This window comes from Macrosteles quadrilineatus, unplaced genomic scaffold (genome assembly GCF_028750875.1).
Source record: "Macrosteles quadrilineatus isolate MER2022 unplaced genomic scaffold, UCM_ALF_1.0 Scaffold_7__1_contigs__length_78375512, whole genome shotgun sequence".
NCBI lineage: Eukaryota > Metazoa > Arthropoda > Insecta > Hemiptera > Cicadellidae > Macrosteles > Macrosteles quadrilineatus.
In genome coordinates this window covers 2,677,000-2,700,671 of record NW_026542600.1, presented here as the reverse complement: position 1 = coordinate 2,700,671, position 23,672 = coordinate 2,677,000, and the positions used below count along the sequence as shown (strand labels likewise).

The 23,672-nt window shown below is 35.2% G+C and overlaps 1 protein-coding gene across 2 annotated transcripts in view; it reads right to left on the bottom strand.

Moving 5' to 3' along the window:
* Window positions 1-23,672, bottom strand: part of LOC128997769 (uncharacterized) — a 91,794-nt gene that overhangs the window by 26,017 nt on the left and 42,105 nt on the right. For both annotated transcript variants that reach the window (XM_054423445.1, XM_054423446.1), the window contains 3 exons: window positions 14,795-14,907; window positions 12,455-12,631; window positions 10,744-10,929 (listed from right to left, as the gene is read on the bottom strand). In XM_054423445.1, coding sequence (XP_054279420.1) covers window positions 10,744-10,929; window positions 12,455-12,631; window positions 14,795-14,907 — 476 coding nt within the window. The remainder of the gene's footprint in view (window positions 1-10,743; window positions 10,930-12,454; window positions 12,632-14,794; window positions 14,908-23,672) is intronic.

Below are 23,672 nucleotides of genomic sequence, written 5' to 3'. Positions count from 1 at the left end.
TTGTAACCTGAATATAGATTTTATACTAGTAGCTTGACCCCATAAAATTATGCCATATCTTAATACAGACTCCACATAAGCATAAACGATTTTAAGTGTCTTATTAGAAACACAGTCCCTTAAATGTATGAATAAAGATGATATCGACCTAATTTTGGTATGTAAATAATTGAAATATGAATCCCATTTAACTGTGTCATCTACATAAACTCCTAAAATTTATGAGCTTCGACTAAATTTAAGGAACAGTTTTCCATATTATTTATCTAGTAGAAAATTTAATATTTGTTTTTTCAACATTAAGTTTTAAGTTTTAATCCATTTTCTAAAAAACCATAGCTCCATATCCTTTACCACACCTTGCAGAGAAGAAAACATTTCAGTAGTACTATTATTTTTTATCAAAGCACTGGTGTCATCGGCAAAAATAATTAGATCTCTATTAATAGCTTTTGGAATGTAAATAAGAAAAAAGTGGGCCCAATAAAGTCAACGATAACTCAAATTTATGTATGTAAAATAAATTGATGTATGTATACACTTTAGATGGACTCACGTTCATTCAATCCTTCGTTAACTAAGGGTTTAACAAGCTAGTAGTTTGGAAAATAATTTTACCAACGACCAATTTTTAAACTGGCCTTTTCAATTCAATTTTAATTTTTCACTTTACCACATTTTTTACTTTACTTACAGCACCATTTAGCACCATGATGGTCGGTGTGGTAAAATAACCGACCAATCGGGTTCACAGATTGAGAGAAATAAGTAAAATTGTAATGCTTGAATGCAACTTATCAGTTGGTAACAACAAATTTGAATGTTGTACCTGAAACAGTACAGATGGGCCAAAACTTCTATGCACTTAGACGATTCGCTACTAGCCGCACTAAAACGTACAGGCACCGATTATTGGCAGTGCTGGGGGTAGGGGTGAGTGAGCAGCAAGACACGGAGGTTTTCACAAACCCCGCCAACCCTCTCGCCTAGACCCAACCAGTTCTGGTTGCGCACATAGAAATTTTAGCTGGTCTGTACTTATGATAAGAAGAATGCTGCTGGGGCCTAAGGGGGTGCGGTAGTTCCTTGGACAGCCAAGGCTACTTAGATCTAGGAGGATTAAGGAGAGGGCACACGAATAGGAATATACATGTTGCGGTGAAGCCAGCTTTAGCAGAACACTAGAGGGGCACGCGGAGCCGTAGAGTGGCAAAAAGCCGCAGCTTTAACATAAAAGTCGCAGAAAAACGCAACGCGCGCTTTTTTGAAATTAAAATTGCCACTAAACTAAAACACTTGTGTTATTAAGCGATGGCAATCTTAATGTGAATTAAGTTTTCTATCGAATGGTGTAAATCATTTCTATATAATCTATTATTTATTATTTACTATTGAAGATCAAAGTTGAAAGTAATGAAATGAAATGAAATATTACTTTATTATCACAAAAACATTTCACAGATCCAGCGTTAGCTGGTGAAACAGGTGATATTGGGTCCGCGGAATTGGCTAACTCTGGAACCCGCAAACCCCATGTTAAACGCCCTATCTTCAAATTTGGTCGATGAGAGGAACTCGCTAACTTGTTCGGTTTGGGAATTGGCTAACTCCGGAACCCGCTAACCCGCTCTAGAGCCGGGTTAGCGAATTCCGTCCTCGTACGGAAGTCGCTAACTCGGTCCCTCGGCGGAACTCGCTAACTCCCAATCAGAAGCCTCTCGCGGCGTCCAATGGGAGCCAAGCACGAAGATTGTTGGCCAGTGTTGCCGAAAGTGTAGTACCTATGATCGTATCGGTACCTATGATCGTATCGGTACCATAATATTGTATCCTACGAATAATTAGGAGTAAGAGCAATGTAGTCGATAAAATAAATATATATTCAGAAGTATGTTTAATATAATTCTTATGAATATTATTAGGTTGGAAAATGCATTATAGTCTTACCATAGAGACTAACCAACACAAGTAAACATTACATCCCATTGTACATTTTGAAACTCGTTTCTAGTTCATGTCTGGTGACACTGATCGCTAGTAGCCTATCGTCGAAATTGTGTTTCTATTCTATTATTTTATTGTTAATTTCATGATTTGTTCTCTACTGTTTGGTTTTATAGTTATATAACCAAACAGTTCCTAGTTAGGGGACGTGTTATTAGTTATGATTAGAACGTTTTATTTGGTTAAACGAGGTTTTAAATGACTGAAAACAAGAAACAAATTGTAAACAAAACACGACCTTTACAGACATTGCACCGGACAGAACTAACAATAAAATTGTCTTCAGCAGATCTATAAGGATGAGAAATGTACTAATATAAGGAAGTATGTTTTATCTATTGTCTTCTTACTGAAATAGTAGTTTATTGGGATAAAAAAAGATAGTACTGTACAGTTAATTTGGATCTTTTACAGGTTATGAAAACTTGTCCTCGATAGGTTATAATATTTGTTTCTTTAAAGGCCTATTATATATCTGTCGTGCGAGTGTTATAACAATAGTTTGGTTCTTCGTAATATTTCTGTATTATTACCAAAATAATTCCGAATCATAGTATTAGTAAACAAATAAAATAGTTTCAATATTTTTGTATAGCAGGCACATGATATTCCTAGGTATATTAATTAATAACGGAAATCTAAAACGTTAACACTCTATTACAATATTGCGTCTTTACTTTAGCCAAGAAAATTAATTTAAATGTTGTTACATTATGATGTTAGGAAACATATAATCTATTAACCAAAATTGAAGCAGTAATGTAATAAATAGTCTATCCTATTCGAGGGAACCAACAATTAGACATTGTAAAAAAGCTCCAGTAATTGCCGTAGACTTTAAGGACCTTACATTTTGAGGATTAACTTCCCGATAAAATTTACACGTTAAACGTCATTACAGAAATACATTTTAGTAGTGTTAAATATATTTTTAAATAGAGCTATTGAATTTAAATAAATATTAATCAGTACATGATAAAGTGGTAATGTATTGATCGATTGTATTAAAAATTAGTCTATGCATAATTACAATTTGTAAATTTCTATTATCGTAGGCTAAGGACCTTACATTTTGAGGATTAACTTCCCGATAAAATTTACACGTTAAACGTCATTACAGAAATACATTTTAGTAGTGTTAAATATATTTTTAAATAGAGCTATTGAATTTAAATAAATATTAATCAGTACATGATAAAGTGGTAATGTATTGATCGATTGTATTAAAAATTAGTCTATGCATAATTACAATTTGTAAATTTCTATTATCGTAGGCTATTAGTGTAGCTGGTCATCCTCTTAATTATATTAATATTAATTTTACGTCTTTCAGTACTTTTAAAAAGTCTGGAGTTTTTATGGTTCTAAATGGACCCAGGCGTTCTTGTTTGTTACCATTTTTATGAATGGTGGCCATAGCTAAAATTAGCTGATCTTATCCAACAACAAAGCTATTGTCTATTGAGTAGCTCAGTACCTGGGGAACGGGGAACCGAGCAATGGCTTGGTACTTGGTATAGTATATTTCGATTGTAAAAGTAATATAAAGGAAACTTAACACTAAAATCAGGAATATCCGTCAAGTCGTCAATTAAGAATCGTGAAATAAAATAAGCCTGTCACGTTTTAATATAAGAATATTATATATTCTCCTATTATTTACTAGTGGGGCTTAGGATTATCATCTAAAAACGGTTATTAAAACATGTAACATTATTACTCAATAATTCAACAAATTTTAGAAATAATTAGGCAACTAGCTTTTACTAGTAGGCCTACAATGCGTTGGTTAAAACTATTAGATCTAGATTTACAGCTATTCTATAAATTGTTATGAAACGTAGCCTATGAATATTTTTTCACGAAAGTTGGACGATTCAACGACGAACCTTTAATTTTAAATCTATGAATTAGTTATGAAAGTGGTTTTGGTTTATTACGACATTACGATAAAATTTTTTTCCGTGTTTGAGAACTTGCGTGTATTTTTTTAGCTTAATTTCATGGAGGTTTAATTGGTACTACTGGATAATCAATATTTTTTTCATATTCTATTTTTTCCTATAATACTGGCATTTATATTTAAGATCGAAATCATAAACATTTAATTGGACGTTGTACAGTTAAATGAAAAAAACACTATTTAATGATTTTTTAAATTGCTTTTTAATTACTTTGGGCTAGGTAGCTGTTAAAAGTGGAATTGACAACAAAAAACAATAACATTTACTGTATCTTTATTGACACTGACATTTTGAAATACGGCAGTAGTGTACAATTATTTCGTCGTACAAGGTTGGCAACGCTCCGTGCAGTGGGCGCGGCTGGGTTAGCGACTTCCAGAGTTAGCGAATTCCGCCGCGGGACATAATCGAGTTAGCGACTTCCGGAGTTAGCCAATTCCTGACTGAGACGGTTAGCCAGTTCCAGAGTTAGCCAGTTCCGACACACGACCGAGTTAGCGAGTTCCTGAGTTAGCCAATTCCTACGTCTCGTGATATTGTCAGAGATCTTAAACACTAAGTTACATAACAAAACTAAAATCCACATAGCTTAAACTAAAATATATTTTCTTATCATTTAAATAATCGGAAATATTATAATAATTTTTTTGTAAAAGGTATCGTTTGAAATCATTTTTAAATTTTGAAATACTGTTAATTTCTTTGAAATTAGTGGGTAGACTGTTGTAAAGCCTTAATTCCATATAATAAGGAGATCTTTCATATAAACAAAGGCGATGTCTTGGATATTGAAAATTTTTGGAGCGTGTAAGATATGGATGACTGATTTGTTTATCATTGTACATTTGATAATTAATTTTAAAATTCACCATCATTTTAAATATATAAAGTGGAGGCAAAGTTAATATCTCATATTTAGCAAATAAAGCTCTGCATGAGGTTCTTTAAGGCATAAATGATAAAATCCTTATAAATTTCTTCTGAATTTTGAAAACTGCTTTAGAATAAGAAGTTGCTCCCCATAATTCAATCCCGTGTTGCAAGACAGAAAAAAACTTTGTATAGTACACTGTGAGTTTAGTTTTTAAATCTATTACATTTCTCAAAACATACATTTGAAAGCAAGCCGTATTTAATTTACCAACTACCATTTTTATGTGTGTTTTCCATGTTAAATTCTTATCGATATCTAAACACAAAAATTTTGCATTTTCAGTAAAGGATATTGTAATATAGTAGCAATAGTACCATATTAGATTATTAGTAACCGGAAACAGATTAAGTTACTGGGTGGCTGCACTGCCTACATCGGCGTGGAGCTCCCTGATTGGCTGCCGATCGGTCAAGGAGTTTTCCGTCTTGATGATCGTCACTTCAAGTCTAGCAAGGTGTGTTACTAGATGTCGCCATGTTTACCTTATAGTTATAGTAGTTATCACAATGGCGCAGTCGTAGTCAAGTTATGTTCAACTTCTTTTTCGCGAGTGCGGAGTGTTGAAAAATTAATTTGAGGAACCATGTCGTCCCGTTCAATAGGGAGTATGGGGGAGTTTAACCCTCATGAAGAGGATATTTCGTCATATTTAATGAGGCTGAAACACTACTTGAAGGCCAACAGCGTAAAGGAAGGATCGGAGTTATCCATTTTGATTACTGTCATTGGACCAAAAGCTCTGGCTGTTCTCACGGACTTAGTATCACCAGATTCGGTAGATTCCAAGGATTATAAGGATCTGTTAAAGGTGTTGGAAGCACATTATTCTCCAAAAAGGTTAGTGGTAGCCGAACGCTACACGTTCTACTCACGTGTTCAGCGTCCCAATGAAAGTATTGCTGATTTTATGGTAGCAATTAGGCATTTATCAAGCACATGTAACTTCAAAGGACCTTGCCTTTGAACCTAGTTGGCCAATTTCATAAGCTCAAATGCTATCGTTGTGCGAAAGAGCACAAGGCTCATGAATGTCCTTATATAAATTTTAAATGTAATATATGTAAAAAAATTGGACACCTTGGTAAGGTGTGTAGGTCGAAGGATGTGTCTGATAGGCCTAGGACTAACAAAAAAGTGTTTAAGGTTCACAATGTTGAAGAGACATCGGAAGTTTTACAGGACTTATGTCTGTATAGTGTAGGCCTTGGAGATGGAAAGGCGGGTTATGAAGTAGGGTTGCTGATTGAAAACCATAATGTGACCATGGAGCTCGATACAGGCAGCGCCCTTACGGTCTGCCCTTTTGAGTCGTATCGGAAATATTTTTCACATCTGGCTTTAAAGCCTTGTTATGTAAAACTACTTACCTATTCAGGAAATGAAGTAAGTGTGTTGGGACAGATTTTGGTTAGAATAAAAGCGGCCAACCAAATTTATCAGGACTTGCCGTTAGTTATTGTAGAGTTAGGCCAAACGGGTCAACCAATGTTGCTAGGTAGAAACTGGCTTGAACATGTAACCTTAGACTGGAAGTCTATATTTTCTCAAGATAAAACTGTAAACCGCTCTGACGAGCACGTTTTCAATAGGCCTAGCCTAAACTCTATTGACAAGTTACCTAACCTAACTTCACTTCAATCAGCTGACTCGGTTCAGCCTAGGGCCAAGGAAGATGTTAAGCATTTAAGGCAAAAGTTTTCTTCTGTGTTTGAAGGAAAATTAGGTTCAATCAAGGGTGTGAAGACACATATAATTTTGAAAGATGGAGCTGTACCGAAGTTCTGCAAATTTCGTCCAGTGCCGTTCGCACTTCGCAAACAAGTGGAAGAGGAAATAGACAAGATGGTGGATGATGGAGTTGCTTATCCTGTTTTGAGTTCCGACTGGGCAACCCCACTGGTTGTTGTGCCCAAGCCTACAGGAGTTAGGCTATGCGGGGACTTTAAGGTAACGTTAAACCAAGTTATCCAAACTGAACACTATCCTTTACCTCAACCCGAGGATATTTTTGCTTCATTATCTGGTTGTTCTGTGTTCTCTGTTATTGATTTACAGACAGCCTATCTTCAACTGGAGGTCGCTGAGGATTCACAGGAGTTGTTAACCTTGGCAACACATAAAGGATTATTTCGTCTTACTCGTTTGCCATATGGCCTATCCAGTGCACCTGCTTTGTTTCAGGCAGCTATTGATGAGATAATTAAAAATCTTCCCGGTACGGTAGCGTACCTTGATGATGTCTTGATTGGCGGACATTCATACCCTGAAGCAGTGTCTAGGTTGGAGCAAGTTCTTCAACGCTTCCAAGAATACGGAGTGAAGGTTAACGATAGTAAATGCAAATTTTTACAACCTGTTGTAGACTATTTAGGTTATAGGTTGTCGGCTGAAGGTATAAGTCCACGAGAAGGGCTAGTGGAAGCCATCAAGGATGCCCCGGAACCATCAAGTAAGGAGGAGTTGAGATCGTATATAGGACTCATTAATTACTATGGTAGATTTATTTCCAATCTTTCTGATGAGCTGTTTCTATGAGTTGTTGAAAAAGGATGTTCCTTTTGTTTGGTCTAGGAAATGTGCTGAAACTTTTAAACAGAGTAAACACTGGGTGTTATCTTCTGATATTCTTGTACATTATGATGTCAATAAGCCACTAGTGCTTACATGTGATGCAAGCCCTCGAGGCGTGGGGGCGGTGTTGTCCCATTTGATTGATGGCGAAGAGAGGCCTATTGCTTTCGCCTCTAAAACTCTAAGTCAAAGTGAGAAAAATTATTCTCAGCTTCATAGGGAAGCCCTAGCATTAGTATTTGGTGCTAAGAAATTTCATAAGTATATTTACGGGAGAAAACATGTCATATTACAGAGTGACCACCAGCCGTTGGCTACTATCTTTGGCTCAAAGCGAGGAACTCCAAGCCTAGCCGCAGCACGCCTACAGAGATGGGCCCTGATTTTGGCTTCGTATGACTTCGAAGTGAGATATCGCAAGGCGTCTGATGTGCCACATGCCGATGCCTTATCCCGGTTGCCGTTACCGGCAAGTGATTCACTGGAACTGGAAAACAACTTTATCTCGCACACTCAGGAATGCGTGGAGGTACTAAACTGCTTCAGCACGGTGAGTACCGAATCACCTATCACTTCTAAGGAAATTGCTAAATTCACTGGTACTGATCCTATATTATCTAAAGTAAGAGATTATGTTTGGCACGGCTGGTATGGCGCTGTGGATAAAGAGTTATTGCCTTATGTAAAAAGGAAAGATGAACTTTCTGTGGATAGTAATTGTCTTCTGTGGGGGGCCCGTGTGGTCATTCCGACAAAATTGAGGAATCAAGTTTTAGAATTGCTTCATGATCAACATCCAGGCATTACACGGATGAAGCTGTTATCACGTAGCTATGTGTGGTGGCCCGGTATAGAACAAGGTATTGAAGAAACAGTGTCTTCTTGTTATATTTGTCAGTGTACGAGGAATGCAGCTCCAAAAGTCCCTCTCCAGCAGTGGCCCCGTGTGTATGGCAGATGGCAACGGGTGCACATAGATTTCGCTGAAGATACTAATTCTAGGCAACAAATGTTAGTACTAGTAGACAGTTTTTCCAAGTGGATCGAGGTGTTTGTTATGAAATCTACTAGTTCTCTCAAGACCATTGAGCGTCTCCGTTCACTTTTTGCATCGTATGGGCTTCCGGACACTCTAGTATCTGATAATGGTCCTTCTTTTACAAGTTTTGAGTTCAAAGAATTCTTAAAGAAGAATGGAGTAAGGTTTGTCTTATCACCTCTTTATCATCCTGCGTCAAATGGTGCGGCCGAGCGGTGCGTTCAAGAAGTGAAGAAGAACCTGTTGAGACAGGTGTTGAGTGAAGGTGGTACTGGTTCTCTGACTTTGCAACATAAACTTGATAACTTCCTAATGACATACAGAAATACACCTAACACTGTAACCGGACTTACCCCGGCAGAATTGTTTCTCAACTGGAAACCTAAAACTAGGCTTGCACTTCTCAAACCTAACCTCAACGCTCGTATTGACACGAACCTGGACAGACAGAAGGAGAGTTCGGATAGGCATAGGGGAAGGGCAAGGTCCTTTGAAGTTGGAGAGAAAGTGTTCGTCAAAACTGTCAGGCAGGAGAAAATCGATTGGGTACCTGGAAAAGTTCTGGAGGTAAAAAGTTCTGTAATATATCTTGTTAGTGTATTGGGAAAAGTTAGGCGTTGTCATGCTGACCACCTCAGGTCTAGAGTGAACACGGAAGAGGAGGGGATAGCAGTGCCAAGTTGTGAGCCAAGGTCTCCCATGAAACCAGTACTTCCTGAGCGAGAGGAAACTTCAGAGGACAAGGAGAGGCAGCAAGTTTCGCCCAGGCGGCAATCTCCATTGAAGGACCCTGAGACTGCAGCGGTTCAGTCAAGGCATGAAGATCCACCTGCGGTAGTGCAGTGCAGCCCGCCCAATCTTAGAAGGTCAAAAAGGACAATACAAAAGCCTGAAAAGCTAGACCTTTAAGCTTTTCAGGCAGAAGTAAGAAGAGTTTATTTTAGTTTTATGAGAAGAATTTTTAAGTTGGAATCAAGGTTTAATTAATAAAAATGAAAAAAAGAAATTATTATGAAGAGAAAGTTTTATGTTGGAAGAGTATGTTATTTGTGGTCTTACAGCAGTAGTGTGGGCCTAATCTAAATGGTGGCGAGTGTAATATAGTAGCAATAGTACCATATTAGATTATTAGTAACCGGAAACAGATTAAGTTACTGGGTGGCTGCACTGCCTACATCGGCGTGGAGCTCCCTGATTGGCTGCCGATCGGTCAAGGAGTTTTCCGTCTTGATGATCGTCACTTCAAGTCTAGCAAGGTGTGTTACTAGATGTCGCCATGTTTACCTTATAGTTATAGTAGTTATCACAGATATAATATTATTATCATAAGATAATTCAACAGTGGAGTTTTGCCTATTCTGAATTGTTTGAAATAACATCACCTGTGTTTTAGAATTATTAAGTTTTAGCCCGTTGGCTGTAAACCAATTAGATAAATTAAGAATAGAAAGACTGATTTCTTGTTTAAGATTTTGCAAATTATTTGATTTAACTATTGCTGTAGTGTCATCAGCATATAAGATAAGGTTAGACGATACATTTCGAGGTAACTCATAATAAAAATTAAAAATAGCAAGGGGCCTAGTACTGACCCTTGCGGAACCCCACATTTAGTGTTAAGCCACTGTGAAATACATTTTTTACCATTTTTTACGATTATTGTTCTTTGATGTCTGTTAGTCAAATTGAACTGTCTTTGCCTTTGAACATATGATTATTTTAACAACGATTTTGAAATAATTATGATGTATCTATACAAATAATCAATTCGTGTTCCCTAACAACAAAAATTAAGAGATTCTCTAAATAAAAATAATTTTTTCCTTTTAATTTTCTTTTATTTCTTACTAGTAATTTAAAACACTTTCTTTTGGTTTTATCTCAGACTCTGTGGGATAAAGGCTAGGCCTTTTTAACCCTTTTCAGGTTCCTACGTGTAACCCTGTATGTGAGCAGGGTGGTACTACTTAATTTATCTACTTATATTATTGCCTTTTAAGTAGTGTGAACCCACAGAATCACTTCTAAATCACAGGTTCCCAACCAAACCCCACTGACTAGGGCGGTGATGACAAGTTTTGCGTCTACCCTACGAGATTTTGCCGGCAGAAAATCTGGGTCACAACAGGATAATATGGGAGACTACTAAAATATAAACTTTTAGATCAAAGCATGAAAATACATTTTGTAGGCCAAATAAAGTGATTAGAAACAACATACATATAACCTACCTGTTGCATGTTGGTTTTCCTTTCAGTTTCAACTGTTCTTGCCAAATGCTCATTTCCGTTTGATTTACTAGATTTCATCTGATTTTTAAAAGATTCCCAGCGGCGCATGATATCTAGTAAGCTCTTCTTCTCTTCATTTAAGCGTTGAGTTATATGTTCCAGGTCAAAATCAAGTAGTTCTTTATCCTGAAATTAAGAAGGCAAATTTTTAGGTTTACAAAATGGTGAAAAGGAAAAAGGATAAACCATTAATACATTGATGGGAATAGTCACAGATTCAACAATTCATATAAATTCAATTCAATTAATTCATCACAGAAATGCATAACAAAATGGCTGAGGTTCAGCAATGAAAAAAAACCCTACAAAAAATTGACATAAAAAAAACAATACGATCAATGCTTAGTTTAAAGTATGATGCTCACCGTAAAAACATTTTATTAAGTTTGGTATTATGTCTGTTTATAGACTTACATCAACAAAACTGTACTTCACGTTAAACATAACATTTAATTTCCATCTTTACCAGGAACATTGGTTATCATAATTATAACTAGGGATGGACGGGTCCAGGAAATTTTCGGGAAAAATATAGGCTACTCCCAAAAATTGGGAAAAGATTAGATTTGCTGCGGTATTATTCGTTCCGATCGTCGGCGATTTCGCCGTGCCACGGCTGACGATGATCACGTTTTCACAATTGCGGAAGATGTCGCAGGTATGGCAGCTGGCCTTGATGATGTCACTGCGAGTGCGAGAGATGATCTTGATGTTTCTGCAAACTCTAGAGACGATGGTGATGTCTCCATGAACGCATGAGATCTTCACGCTGACTACGTGACCTTGAGACATGTAACGGTGGCACCGTAAATGCCGGACATGTTGAAGATCGCAACACGAGCAAGGGACATGTTGACGATGGGGCCGTGATCGAATTATCCCAATTGATTTGCATAATTAATTGGAGTGCTACTGTAAATAGGTTTGCTGCTACAAAGAAGAGAAATGTGTTTTTTTTGTTTTTTTTTATCAAATATTAATAAATAGTATAGGATGAAACAAATAAATTTGCCAAATTTAATCAAAATATATCCATAAACAAGTAAATTACAAGAATGAGTGTTTCTCCATAAGAATAACATAGAAATTATGTACAATTTTATTTTATTTTCTAAGTAACCTTTGATCGCACAAAAATGTTGTAATATAGAAAACTGTTCCTTTAGTAAGCTCTACTTCGATGGCTGTAATAAAAATTGGGTATTTCCATGTTTTAAGGGTAAAAATTTGAAAAAAACTATTTCTGAAAAACTTAAAAACCCCATAAAAACCCCCATGACCCTATCTTGCTGGTTCATGAACTCATCAAGCTCTACACATTCGTGCCAAATTTTATCAAAATCGGACCAAAACTACACAAGTTATCGTCTTCCCCCAAACACAATAACTTGATAAATATTATATACGATATACATATGTATATATATATGGAGGTATGCATATATAAAATTTGAATGAATAGTGTTTTTGGCCTCTGGGGGATATCACAATGATAAAGCAAATCGGTCCCGAGTCTAATGCTTTACAATACTCCAATGATGAAAGGTTAAACTGTTTTATAACCCTAAATAATTCTTCTAACTTCAAAATCTATACCACTTTACCTTACTAATTTGTGACTCATCAAACTCAAAAATCTATACCACTTTACCTTACTAATTTGTGACTCATCAAACTCATGTGGTTCCAAATCCCATCTCTTTTTTCCAGATTGATCTTTGCGCTCTTTGCTTGTTTGGCTGCTTTGCGCCGTGGTCGTAGTTTTTCTGATACAACCAGTGGATGTCTCAGTAGTTCTATGGTTACTGGCCCCGGCCGCTCCAGTTTGCTGTATTCCATCAATTCAATTTAATTCAAATATACTTTATTCAATATAAAATATACAAGAGTATACATGAACGGCATACAGAAGTACATCTTTACATAGAAAAATAGTAACAAGAAATAAAACCAATATATATTTATGTGAACTTACTTTCTACTTTTTTATTTTTCTTGAGTTTGATGAATTTATTATACCAAGGAAAATTCTTCAAAACTATATGCCGCTTTGTTCACAAGAAATCTTTAACATTCTAGCCCTTTCACTCTTTTCAGCCAGGGCTGGTGCAAGGAGTTTTTATCCAACATGTGAGAGTAATCTCTGGCACCCCCTCAATATACACAACTCAACATATATTTTACTCTCTAAATTGCCTTTTTTTATTTAATCTGCAACAAACTAAAATTAGCAAATGGGAGAATAGGTGTGGTTTATGGTGAAAGGCAAGAAGTTTATGTTCAACTTCTTTACTATCCAACAGTGGAAATTTGAGCAGTGTACACTCTAGTGTGATGAAGTGTATTTTTGAATTCCAACATTGTTTAAGTTTGTTATTTTCCGTTTCTCATTCTCCAGGTTGCTATGGTATTAGGCAACCAATTGTAAATGGAATAAATACATTGGAACAGCAGAAAATATGTCATCTGTTGTAAAAGGACCAAAGACAAGTTACAACACTTACCAAATGACAGAAAGATTTTATTTCAGCCATGCTCATTCTCCCTTCTTTTCAACAGGGTACTGACTCAAATTTGAAAATTAAATTCAACGTTTTTCAAGGTTATATTTGCATATTTTTGTGACATAAGGGCCAACGGTGTTTGTTTATTTTGATAATGAAAAAATAAATCTTAGCAACACAGCTAAATTTTTAGGAATTGATGTAGATAGTTTATTGAATTGGAAGAATCACATTCATAACACCTCTAAAAAGTTAAATTCAGTATGTTTTCAAATGTTGGTCTTAAGAAATGTTGTTGATTTAAACACTAGACTAATGATTTATCACGCTTTATTTTCGTCAATTTTACAGTATGGAATAGAGCTTTGGGGCGTCACACCTGATTCGTATCAACTTTTTAAACTTCAAAAAAGAATACTTAGAATTATGACTTTTAAACCCGTAAAACATTCTTGCAAACAACTTTTTAAAGAACTAAAGATTCTAACCGTCCCTAATTTGAATATTCTTAAATGTTTATTGTATGTGAAATCAAATTTTGAAAAACTCCACAGTGAAAATAATCGGCACAATTATAACACTAGATTTCATACAGATTTTCAATATCCTATACACAGATTAAATCTTGTGGAAAGGACACCTTCTTATATGGGTAAAAGATTTTTTAACAATTTGCCTGGGTACTACAAATCTATAATAGGATTAGTATCTTTTAAAGAAAAAGTTTTTGAATTTTTATTGCAAAAGAATTATTATAGTATTGGTCAGTTTCTTGAAGATAAATCAATGTGAATTGTTTGTTTTGTTACCTACTATGTATTTATTTTTACCAATATAAGCTAGTTTATTTTAGTATAGTTTGACAATGTCACCTGTTTTGTCTGGCTGTGCCAGAGCATAAAAAAAACGTTTTGTGACAATAAAGATGACTTTGACTTTGACTTTTAGGCCAGGTGCAGGCGGAATCACCGCAGCGACACATCGGCTTTGTGGACAAACCAAGGCAGGGGTATCACAGAAATTTTCTTGTTGTTGTTTTTAGTCGACATACTTCAGGCACATCAAATGTGATTCCAACTCCTGACCAAAATAAGTTACCAACTGCTGAAAGCTCCTATGATATAAAATCAAGCTGAGCCAGCGATCGCAAAAACCATCTGCGAATATTACACGATTGGATATACCAGATGTTGCCACAATCGCGGAAGACTAATATAATGTCTCCATGATCACAATTTTACAGCAAATCCAAAGACACAAGTACTGAGGATTAACATTCCTTCAAAACCAGAACCGGCCCATCTCTATTTTCAAGGTTTGTCCACAAAATTCACGGCATGTTCTCAGGTTAGTTATTTGGTCTAGTGAGTGTTTAATCCATAGTCAAATTATGAATTATAAAAAAAAACAATTAACTGTGTTCCACCCTGTATACATAACCTTAAAATAAGAATGAACAGATTATAACTAGCTATATAAGAACCAACCGTTTGCTGATAATAGGGCATGGGTTGAGCCATCTCCACTCTCGTAACTACTTGGACTGGTTGGACGGGGATATTTACAAGAGGTGGGTAAACTGCCGACAGAGCCAACCCTCCTGGAAAAAATAGCAAGAACTTTAGTTTGATCAAAAGAGTTTTAGTGTACACTGTTAATACTGATTTTATTTCTGTGTACACCAGAATTGCGTTAATCTCAACTTCTTGGGACCAAACCCTGTTTGGGCAATCCAATTTTTGATTTTGCTGGAAATTAATAAAGTTGATCATTTCCCAGCAATAGTGTTGTTCCTACAACATTTTACGACAGTGTAACATGATGTAGTAATCGTTGTGGAAAACCAATGGGACACCATTAATGAATGGGCCATAGGCTTCTATACACAGTTGACAAACTTTTCTCAGTCATTAAAGTTGAGTCGGATTTCTCGGTTTTCTGGTCAGCTGGACACTCTATTTGGTATTTCAGAACAAGTGGTGTAGTCAAAAATCCCTATGAGTATGTTAAGTTAAATTTTTATTTGTTACTTATGTAACAATACATATAAATAACTTATCCATCTTTTAAATTCCATACTTGAATAGCGAGTTGCCCACAATAGATTGGTATTTAGTAAGTCAATTCCTTGAGTTAGTTTAGTTTTAAAATGCGTGAATGGCTTGAAGACTACCTACTTTCTATAATGACATGGTTATTTCCAAACAGTAATTTAAAATTTTTCTTCAGCACTTATAACTTTTATCTACGTAGACAACTTGTATCAGTTTACTTTAAATAATGCAACACTCATGGGGTTAGGAAGGTGTTAGACAACTGAAAATATTAATAAGTATGGATTATTAAAAATTGTACTAAAATTAACCTATAAGCTAAAAAAGTCTATGATATTTTTTTTTACTTTTCCAAGTTTTCTACTTAATTTTCAAACAGCCAAGTTAATGTTCCACTATAATCTAGGCAGTTTTATGGGAGCATGCTGTTTAGAAGCGCGTCATAGTCTGTGAGAGTGTAACCGTACCAGCTTGCATACGGGCAGGAATTGTTGCGGAGGTCTGATTAACCACAGAGCGTTATTTATCTTGTATCATGATTGTGAGAGGGCTGACTCTCCGTAATTGTATCCAAGTTACTCTTGACCATCAGAGAAATATAATGAATATAAGAGCTGTATAAAGTGAGAATTTTGAATTTGCTGAAATAGGCTGAAATATTCTTGGCAATGTGTATCTGGAGGAACCTTGGCTATATGTCTAATCGCCCTTTTTAGAAGAATAAACACTTTTTTGCTTTCACTAGATGATCCCCATAAAATAAGTCCGTAATTCATAATTGAAGCGAAATAAGCATGATATACTGCAATTTGTGTATCAAAATTAGTTGTATCTCTAATTACTTGCAACACAAATACAGCTGAATTAAGTCTTTTTGATAAATTTTTAATGTGAGTTCGCCAATTTAAATGTGAGTCTATTCTTATTCCTAAATAATCAACTGAATCTTGAGAAACTATCAAATTTCAGTTTGAATTTAGGGTGATCTTGTCTTTTATATTGGAGGAGAGAATTGTATCAGCTGTGTTTTGGATACATTCATGGAGAGGCCGTTGACAGCAAACCAGTCCTCAAGATAATGGAGCTCTCTGGTGATTGTGTGATTAATGTCGACACCTTTTTGCTCTTTGCAAATGATTGCTGTGTCATCTGCATACTGAAATATTGGCATTTTTTATACACTTCCTAGGTCGTTTACAAATAAAATGAATAGACATGGTCCAAGAATTGATCCTTGAAGCACTCAAAATGGAACATCCTTCCAATCTGACATGTAATTGTTTTGAAATTTGTTTATTATTATCCTTTGTTTGCGGTTTTTCAGATAAGAAGCAAACCATTGTAATACTATATTTGTTATTCCATGTCTACTTAATTTTTCAAGAAGTTTTCCATGATCAACACAGTCAAAGGCCTTGGACAAGTCACACGACACTCCCACAGTCTGCTGTGCTCCATCCAAGGCCCCAGCAATATTGTTGATCATGTCGGTTACTGCTTTTTGAGTGTTAAGATTAGGCCGGAATCCAAATTGAGAGGGGTTGATTAAATTATTATTTTCAAAATATTGTACTAGTTGGTTTTTGACAATTTTTTCTAAAAAAATTTAAAAGCAAGGTAGCAACGCAACAGGACGATAATTAGAGGGATTATTAACATCACCTTTCTTAAATAAACGTTTTATTTCTGCATATTTGAGTTTGTCTGGAAATACACCATGCTCCAGGGACTGGTCTACTATTCTGCAGAATGTACTCAAAAACATAAAAACACTTTTTTACTTCAAAAAGATAAAACAATCAACCCAAAAACAATTAACACAAAAACAATAAACAAAAACAATTAGGCGTACGGATCCGTATCCATGGTTAGTGCAAGGTAAAAGTAGCATTTGTTCAATATAGTACGTTGTGCCGATTTCAAATCAAAAGGTTTAAAATCCGCGCCAAGGCAATGGACAAGTCGTCCAACCATGACGTAACGCACGACAGCAAAGGACTCGAATTGAGGCGTGTGCACTCCTCACTCGTAGTCGCGCCCAACGATATAAACAACTCATGGATTGCTGGCTCAGTGTTGGCCGCGCGGTCGAGCTTCCCCCACCATCTACTGGCAGAAGCCGGCGCAGCCCATACATTCACCATTATAAAACGCACTTTTTATTTGCTGCTCTGTTGAAATTTATAGGGATAAAATATTGCTAACGCTTGTCAAACTCTTTTTACTAGTTAAACCTTTTATGTCTGTTATATGTCTTTGTTTCTTGCAGAAAATAGCCCATCTGAATTCTTTAAAACTACAAATTCACTAAACCCGTTTTGTAGATGTTTTTAGACAACTGATATTGCTAGTTCCAAATTGTACATGGTAAAATAATAAGTGATTACAAAGGTGAAATAGAAAGTACAATATTTGTAATTGAAATTCTATTTTATTAATCAAAAAATAGTACATAAAAATTTAGAATAATTTTTCTAAGTTTTTGCCGAAGTGGTAACGTTATGTTTGACGTAAACGCGATATTTTTTTCTTTCAATGTTTAATGACAATGTATCTTACAAAATAGGTCATAAAAAAGAATGCCTATCACGCATAGATTTGCGGTAAAAACTGGACATATGTAGTATTGTTTTTAAGAGTTCAAATGTGTTATTTTCTGCAAGAAAAGAAGAAGAGTTTAGAATAGTAAAAGTGTTTGGCATGCATTAGCAATATTTTATATCTATATATTTAAACAGAGCAGCAACTTAAAAAGGTGCGTTTTACAATGGTGAGTGTATGGGCTGCGTCGGCTACTGCCAGTAGATGGTGGGGGAACTAGACCGAAAACAGCGCCCGCAGTGCTACTGAGAGCGCAATCCAGTAGTTTTTACATCGTTGGTCGCGCCATCAACAGCAGAGGTCGCCATGTCACCGGTGTGGGGCAATATTATTAATATCTTAAAATCGTAGCTCAAAAATTCGCGTTCGGGTGAAAATTGTACGTGCATCAAAGTATCGCAACTGTCAAAATTTTGCCAAACTGCAATTGGGGGTGTGTTTTATTAGTATTAAGTCGAGACAGTTGAGATGCCGGATTGATTGTTTGCGTTCGTGATGAAAATTCGTACATGCATCAAATTAATAGCAAATGTCAGTTTCTAGCGAATCGTAGATCGTCGTGACGGTATTTTCAATTGATTCAATAACCGCCAGCTCGAAAAACAAGAATTATTAAGTCCTACACCGGGAAAAACCGTGTCATGAAATTTTGCTCGGTCAGACAAAGTACTACGAGTCAGATTGTAAATGTTCCATCCGTGTGAATCTTTCGTCAGTGTGAATGTAAATGTGTCGACATGTGTACGTAAGTAAATGTTTTGTGTTATTTGTGTTTTAGAAATAATTTAGTTCTGCCAATCTGCCATTTTTTCACATGTACAGTTCATATTTACAAGTCAGAAATCATGTCACAGTTGGTTCGAATATTTCATGTTTCATTTGGCTAGTCACAAATTCAGGATAAAATGTTTCATTAAATTTTGTCATGTTATACAAAGAGTTTAGGCTGAAATAGTAATTCTAGTCAAATGAAAATTATTTATTACATTGAATTGAAATAGGCAATTAGTTTTATGAGTATTGATTATCTGTGATATAGTATTATTTTTATGTTCTATGTGAGGGTCAAATTCTACCATTGTCAGTATAACTATTTATAACGTTTTGTATTTCATATATTGTAATAATTTTGAACAGAGTATCACATTTTTAATAGTAAGAGTTTGATTGTGTAAAGTAAATGGGGGAAACAAAGCACTCGGTCGAAGGCTAGGGTTGATATAGGGTCATAAGGATAGACTCCCATTAAATTCACAAAGAATCAATATTAAATAAAAGTTATCAAGTATTCGACTCAGTAAACCCCCCGTTTGGCAGTTTACAGATTGGCAGTTACAGTTTACTCAGATTGGTCCCGTTGCACTGATCAACAAGGTGATGTAGATCACAAACCTACATAATGTTCCCTGTTGTATTAAATTGTAAACTGGCCAGTTGATAAACATGTGAACATCTTTGGGGAGTATGGTGACCTAAAATAAATATATAAAATCATAAAGGCTAGGTTTCCCGAGGCTTTGTATTTTAAGATGAAAAACCACCAAATTCAATCAAACAATCAATTCTCTCATTCTGTTGTAACCATTCTATATTTTGTACAAAATGTAACTGCGTATTTATATCACAGCTCAATATTTTATTCAATACAGTATTTTTACAAATCTCTATCTCTTCATTTGCCTGCGTTTCAGCTAGTATTTTTAATATCGAATTGGTAAATTTTCTAGGTAATCGGCTTAATTGAACAAAGTATGCAAAGTATACACAATGAGTCTTGATGATCACATTTTATAAATATATTTTGACAGTGCAATTTTTACAAGTTCAGCTCATGATATTAATACCAAGTTGATGAATCTATGAGTAATCGGCTTAACTGAATCAAGTGTATATTAACATCTTGGAGTTCATACTTTTGATAAATATTTTATGAATAAACTGATATCATAAATATATTTGCAATCAATAGTTTCAATCACATATTATTTGCAATATTACAGTTTTACAGAGTGATCAATTCATATCACAATCTTTCATCTGAGCATACATTTCATTCATAGAGTGTTCAAATAAACACATCTAATAGTTATTAAGAAGTGTTAGAATTAAGCAGAGGAAGATGTGAAGGAGGACAACAAATCAGATCTCTCCGATCCCCCTTATGGACTTCTGAGGTATTTAATTACAAGGGCCCACACTTAACATCTTTTATTCCACTCCGCACTGCTCTGTAGTTATATGTCCTCATTAGTCTAATTAAAAGGAAATTAAATTAATTAAAACCCCACCAGGGGGCAACTTTTTGGTATATTCACACCTTTATGAAATATCTAAATTATATTGCATATAGTTGTGAATTAATGTTTTGAAGAGATGAAATGGTGATTACAAAATCACCATTGTCAAAGTTGCCATTTACAAAGTCTTTTACTTCTCTTTGCAAAAAGAATAGGAAATAGTCTTTTTATATTTTCTTTAAAACATTGTACTTAGCTTATTTGTTTGCACACAATCTATGTTTGTATTACAAAATTCAGAGCACATTAAGGTTTTATCCTGTAAAAGGTGTTTAACACGTTTGCTGCGGGTACCTGAGCACAAGCATTGTACGCGGCCTACTGTAAATGTAGTACTGCACTCCCCTCACTATACTCAATTCCACGTTCACCGTGCAGTACAGGTCGTTTTATGGAGGATAGCCTTGCTACTACCATTACTGTAAACTTAATGATTTCTGTCATGCGGGATGCGTCAACAGTCCTCGCGACTATTGTGAAGGCGCTTAAGTTCATTTTTCTAATTTCTTTGTTTTTTATGGTATTTATCAAGATAAACTGGTAATTTGACTTAAGACTAATACAAATTATATATTTTCCTTTGAATATTAAGGCTTATTTAAGTTGAATGTTTAACCACAGTCAGTATCTTACATTAATTATTATTATTAGAATTGAAGCTTTGAACTCTATAAAAAAATGACAATTTGCTGGGAATTAATCGGAACAAGTTATCGATTAAATTAATAAGTTATTGGGTATAATTAGTAGTATGGTAAACTAATTCAAGTACAACTATGTTCTTTCAATAATAAGCCTCTGTCAAAGAAATATGATTTAAAAATATAAATTATGTGGTTGATAAATAAATGCCAGTTTATTACAATGTCTTGTGTTTAAAAAAAATTGTATGTCATTGTGCAATGCTTTAGTTAACAGGCTACATACATCCTTTGATGATTCCAGTGACAATTACTTTTTATGACCAATAAAACGCTCGCCCTATATTAATAAAATTATACATCTGCTACATTTTGTATACTTAAAGCTGGATAAAATCAGTTTAGTGGAAGAAGTGTGTCTATTTGGCCGTGTAGATGTCAGTGTCTTAAATTTAGTGAAATATAGTTCGTTACTATCTCTAAATTGTGTAAACGTTTAAAATATTTGTTTTTGAATTCTTAGTGTTGCTGTGTAGTTAAATTGACGTTTTCGCAATGGCAGGGAGATCTGCTGGAAAACCGATCAAAAGTGGTGACCGTAAGACAGTGTTGAATGTTTTAAATATTTCCAAAACACTTTCCCCGATCAAAATGTGTTGTTTTGGGCAAAAGAAACTAGTGAAGCAACGTTAACCAGTTTGCGTTCAATATATAAATCCCGGAAAGAAGAAGCTGTTGGTAATATTGTCATGCCAAGAAAGAATCCACGCAAGATGGAATATAAAACCAGCAGAAAACGTAAGTACGATGGGTTTGTTATTGGATGTATTCGGAAGATAATCCATTCATTTTTGGCGACCAATACACCTCCCACACTTACTGCAGTTTTGGAAAAACTGAACGATGATCCAGATCTTCCTGAGTTCTAAAGAACTACGTTGAAGAGGTTGCTCAAAGAAAATGGCTTTTGTTACGAAAAGCGTAAAAGACAGTCTTTACTTTTAGAACGTGACAATTTTATTGTATGGCGTCATTCTTATTTACGATCAATGAGGCGGTTTAGGAAGGAAAAGAGAAATGTTGTTTTTATGGATGAAACATGGGTAAATGTTGGTCAAGCTACATCCAAAATATGGAAAGATCAAACTATAAAAACACCAAAGGATGCATTCTTAGCTGGGCTAACGACGTTTTGGCATTGTACACGCAGGAGGAGAAAATGGCTTGTTGAAGGAGGGCAGCTAGTATTTTTAGCACGGAACAGCCGATTTCCACGCAGAAATGGATGCAGAAACTTATGAAAATGGTTTGTGGAACAACTGGTTCCTAATGTCCCCCCCTGGTACCGTCGTTGTTATAGATAACACGTCTTACCACAGCCGTAAATTGGAAAAAGTACCCAAAAAACAAAAAAAGAAGACATTAAGAATTGGCTACTAGACAAAAACGTAACATTCGCACAGGACAGCTTGAAGAAAGAATTGCTTGCTGAAGAGCAAAAAATTAAGTATTTGTTTGACCTTCATGCCATCGACGAGATAGTGAAAACTCATAATCTCGAAATTTTAAGACTACTTCCTTATCATTGTGAATTAAATCCTGTAGAACTAGTCTGGAGCCAAGTAAAGAGACGTTGCAGCCAACAGCAAAGCGTACGATGTTAAGCTTATGGAGCCGTTAATTGACAACGCATTTAAGTCCGTCAAAAATGAGCAATGGATGAACTATAGCAAACATGTAATAGACATTGAAAATGATAAGTGGAAGATAGACAGTTTGCAAGATGACGTCGAGGATCTTATTATTCATCTCTCTGGATCTTCGTCAACTGAAGGAGACAAAAGTTCGACGTCTATCGTCAGTGCAGAATCTGGAGTGATTCCATTGCAATGAATCACAGTTAGTTGGCAATCAAGGTGAGTTAATTTGACCAAACATGAATAATAAATCTATTCATCAAAATAAATATAAATAAATATGGTATTACGTGAAAATAATTCAAATATGTAGTAGTTTGATTTTTTATTCTAACATGTTTTCTAAGATGTTTTGATTAGTGCATAAATTATTATAGTCAATTTTGCAGTTAAAACAAAATGGTTCCTTAAATGTCATTCTTAAATATTTATAGTGAAAAAGTAGGTATTTAGTGATAAATAACTCAATCCTCAATAAAAACCTAAACAAAATTAAAAGGATTTATGCAGTGGTATGAAGAAGCGCAGTAGCGGTTCACGGGTGTTGATGTTTTGAGGACGGCTAGTAGCGCGGAAACTCCCATTTGAAAAACATGGCATACGGGCGCTCCGTACTGCACGGTGAACATGGAATTGAGTACAGTAGAACCCCTTTAACCGAATTCGGCTTAACCGAAACCCGGGTTAACCGAAATGGTTCTATAAAATAGTATAGGGCTGTAAAATGCTTTAATAACTTCAGTTGTCTGGTTTAAAGTATTTTCTATCCCATTGCAACATTTTTGTAGTATTTGTCACATCTATAAACAACAAATAGGAAACTTTAAGCATTTCAGTAAAAACAAAAACTTTGTTAAAGCCCAAACAAAAATAACTAGCTCAATGATCTCATACATAATTAAAAGACATTAAGATCATTGAACTTTTAAGGGGCAGGGAATTGGTTTGAAGAGTGTCATTTCAATAATTTTTTTATATTGATTTCTATAAATTCAAGGACGATTAGTTATTCACTAGTCCAAGCATCATATCGTTAAACAGACTGGATAAAATCTTAATACATATTTTTTATACG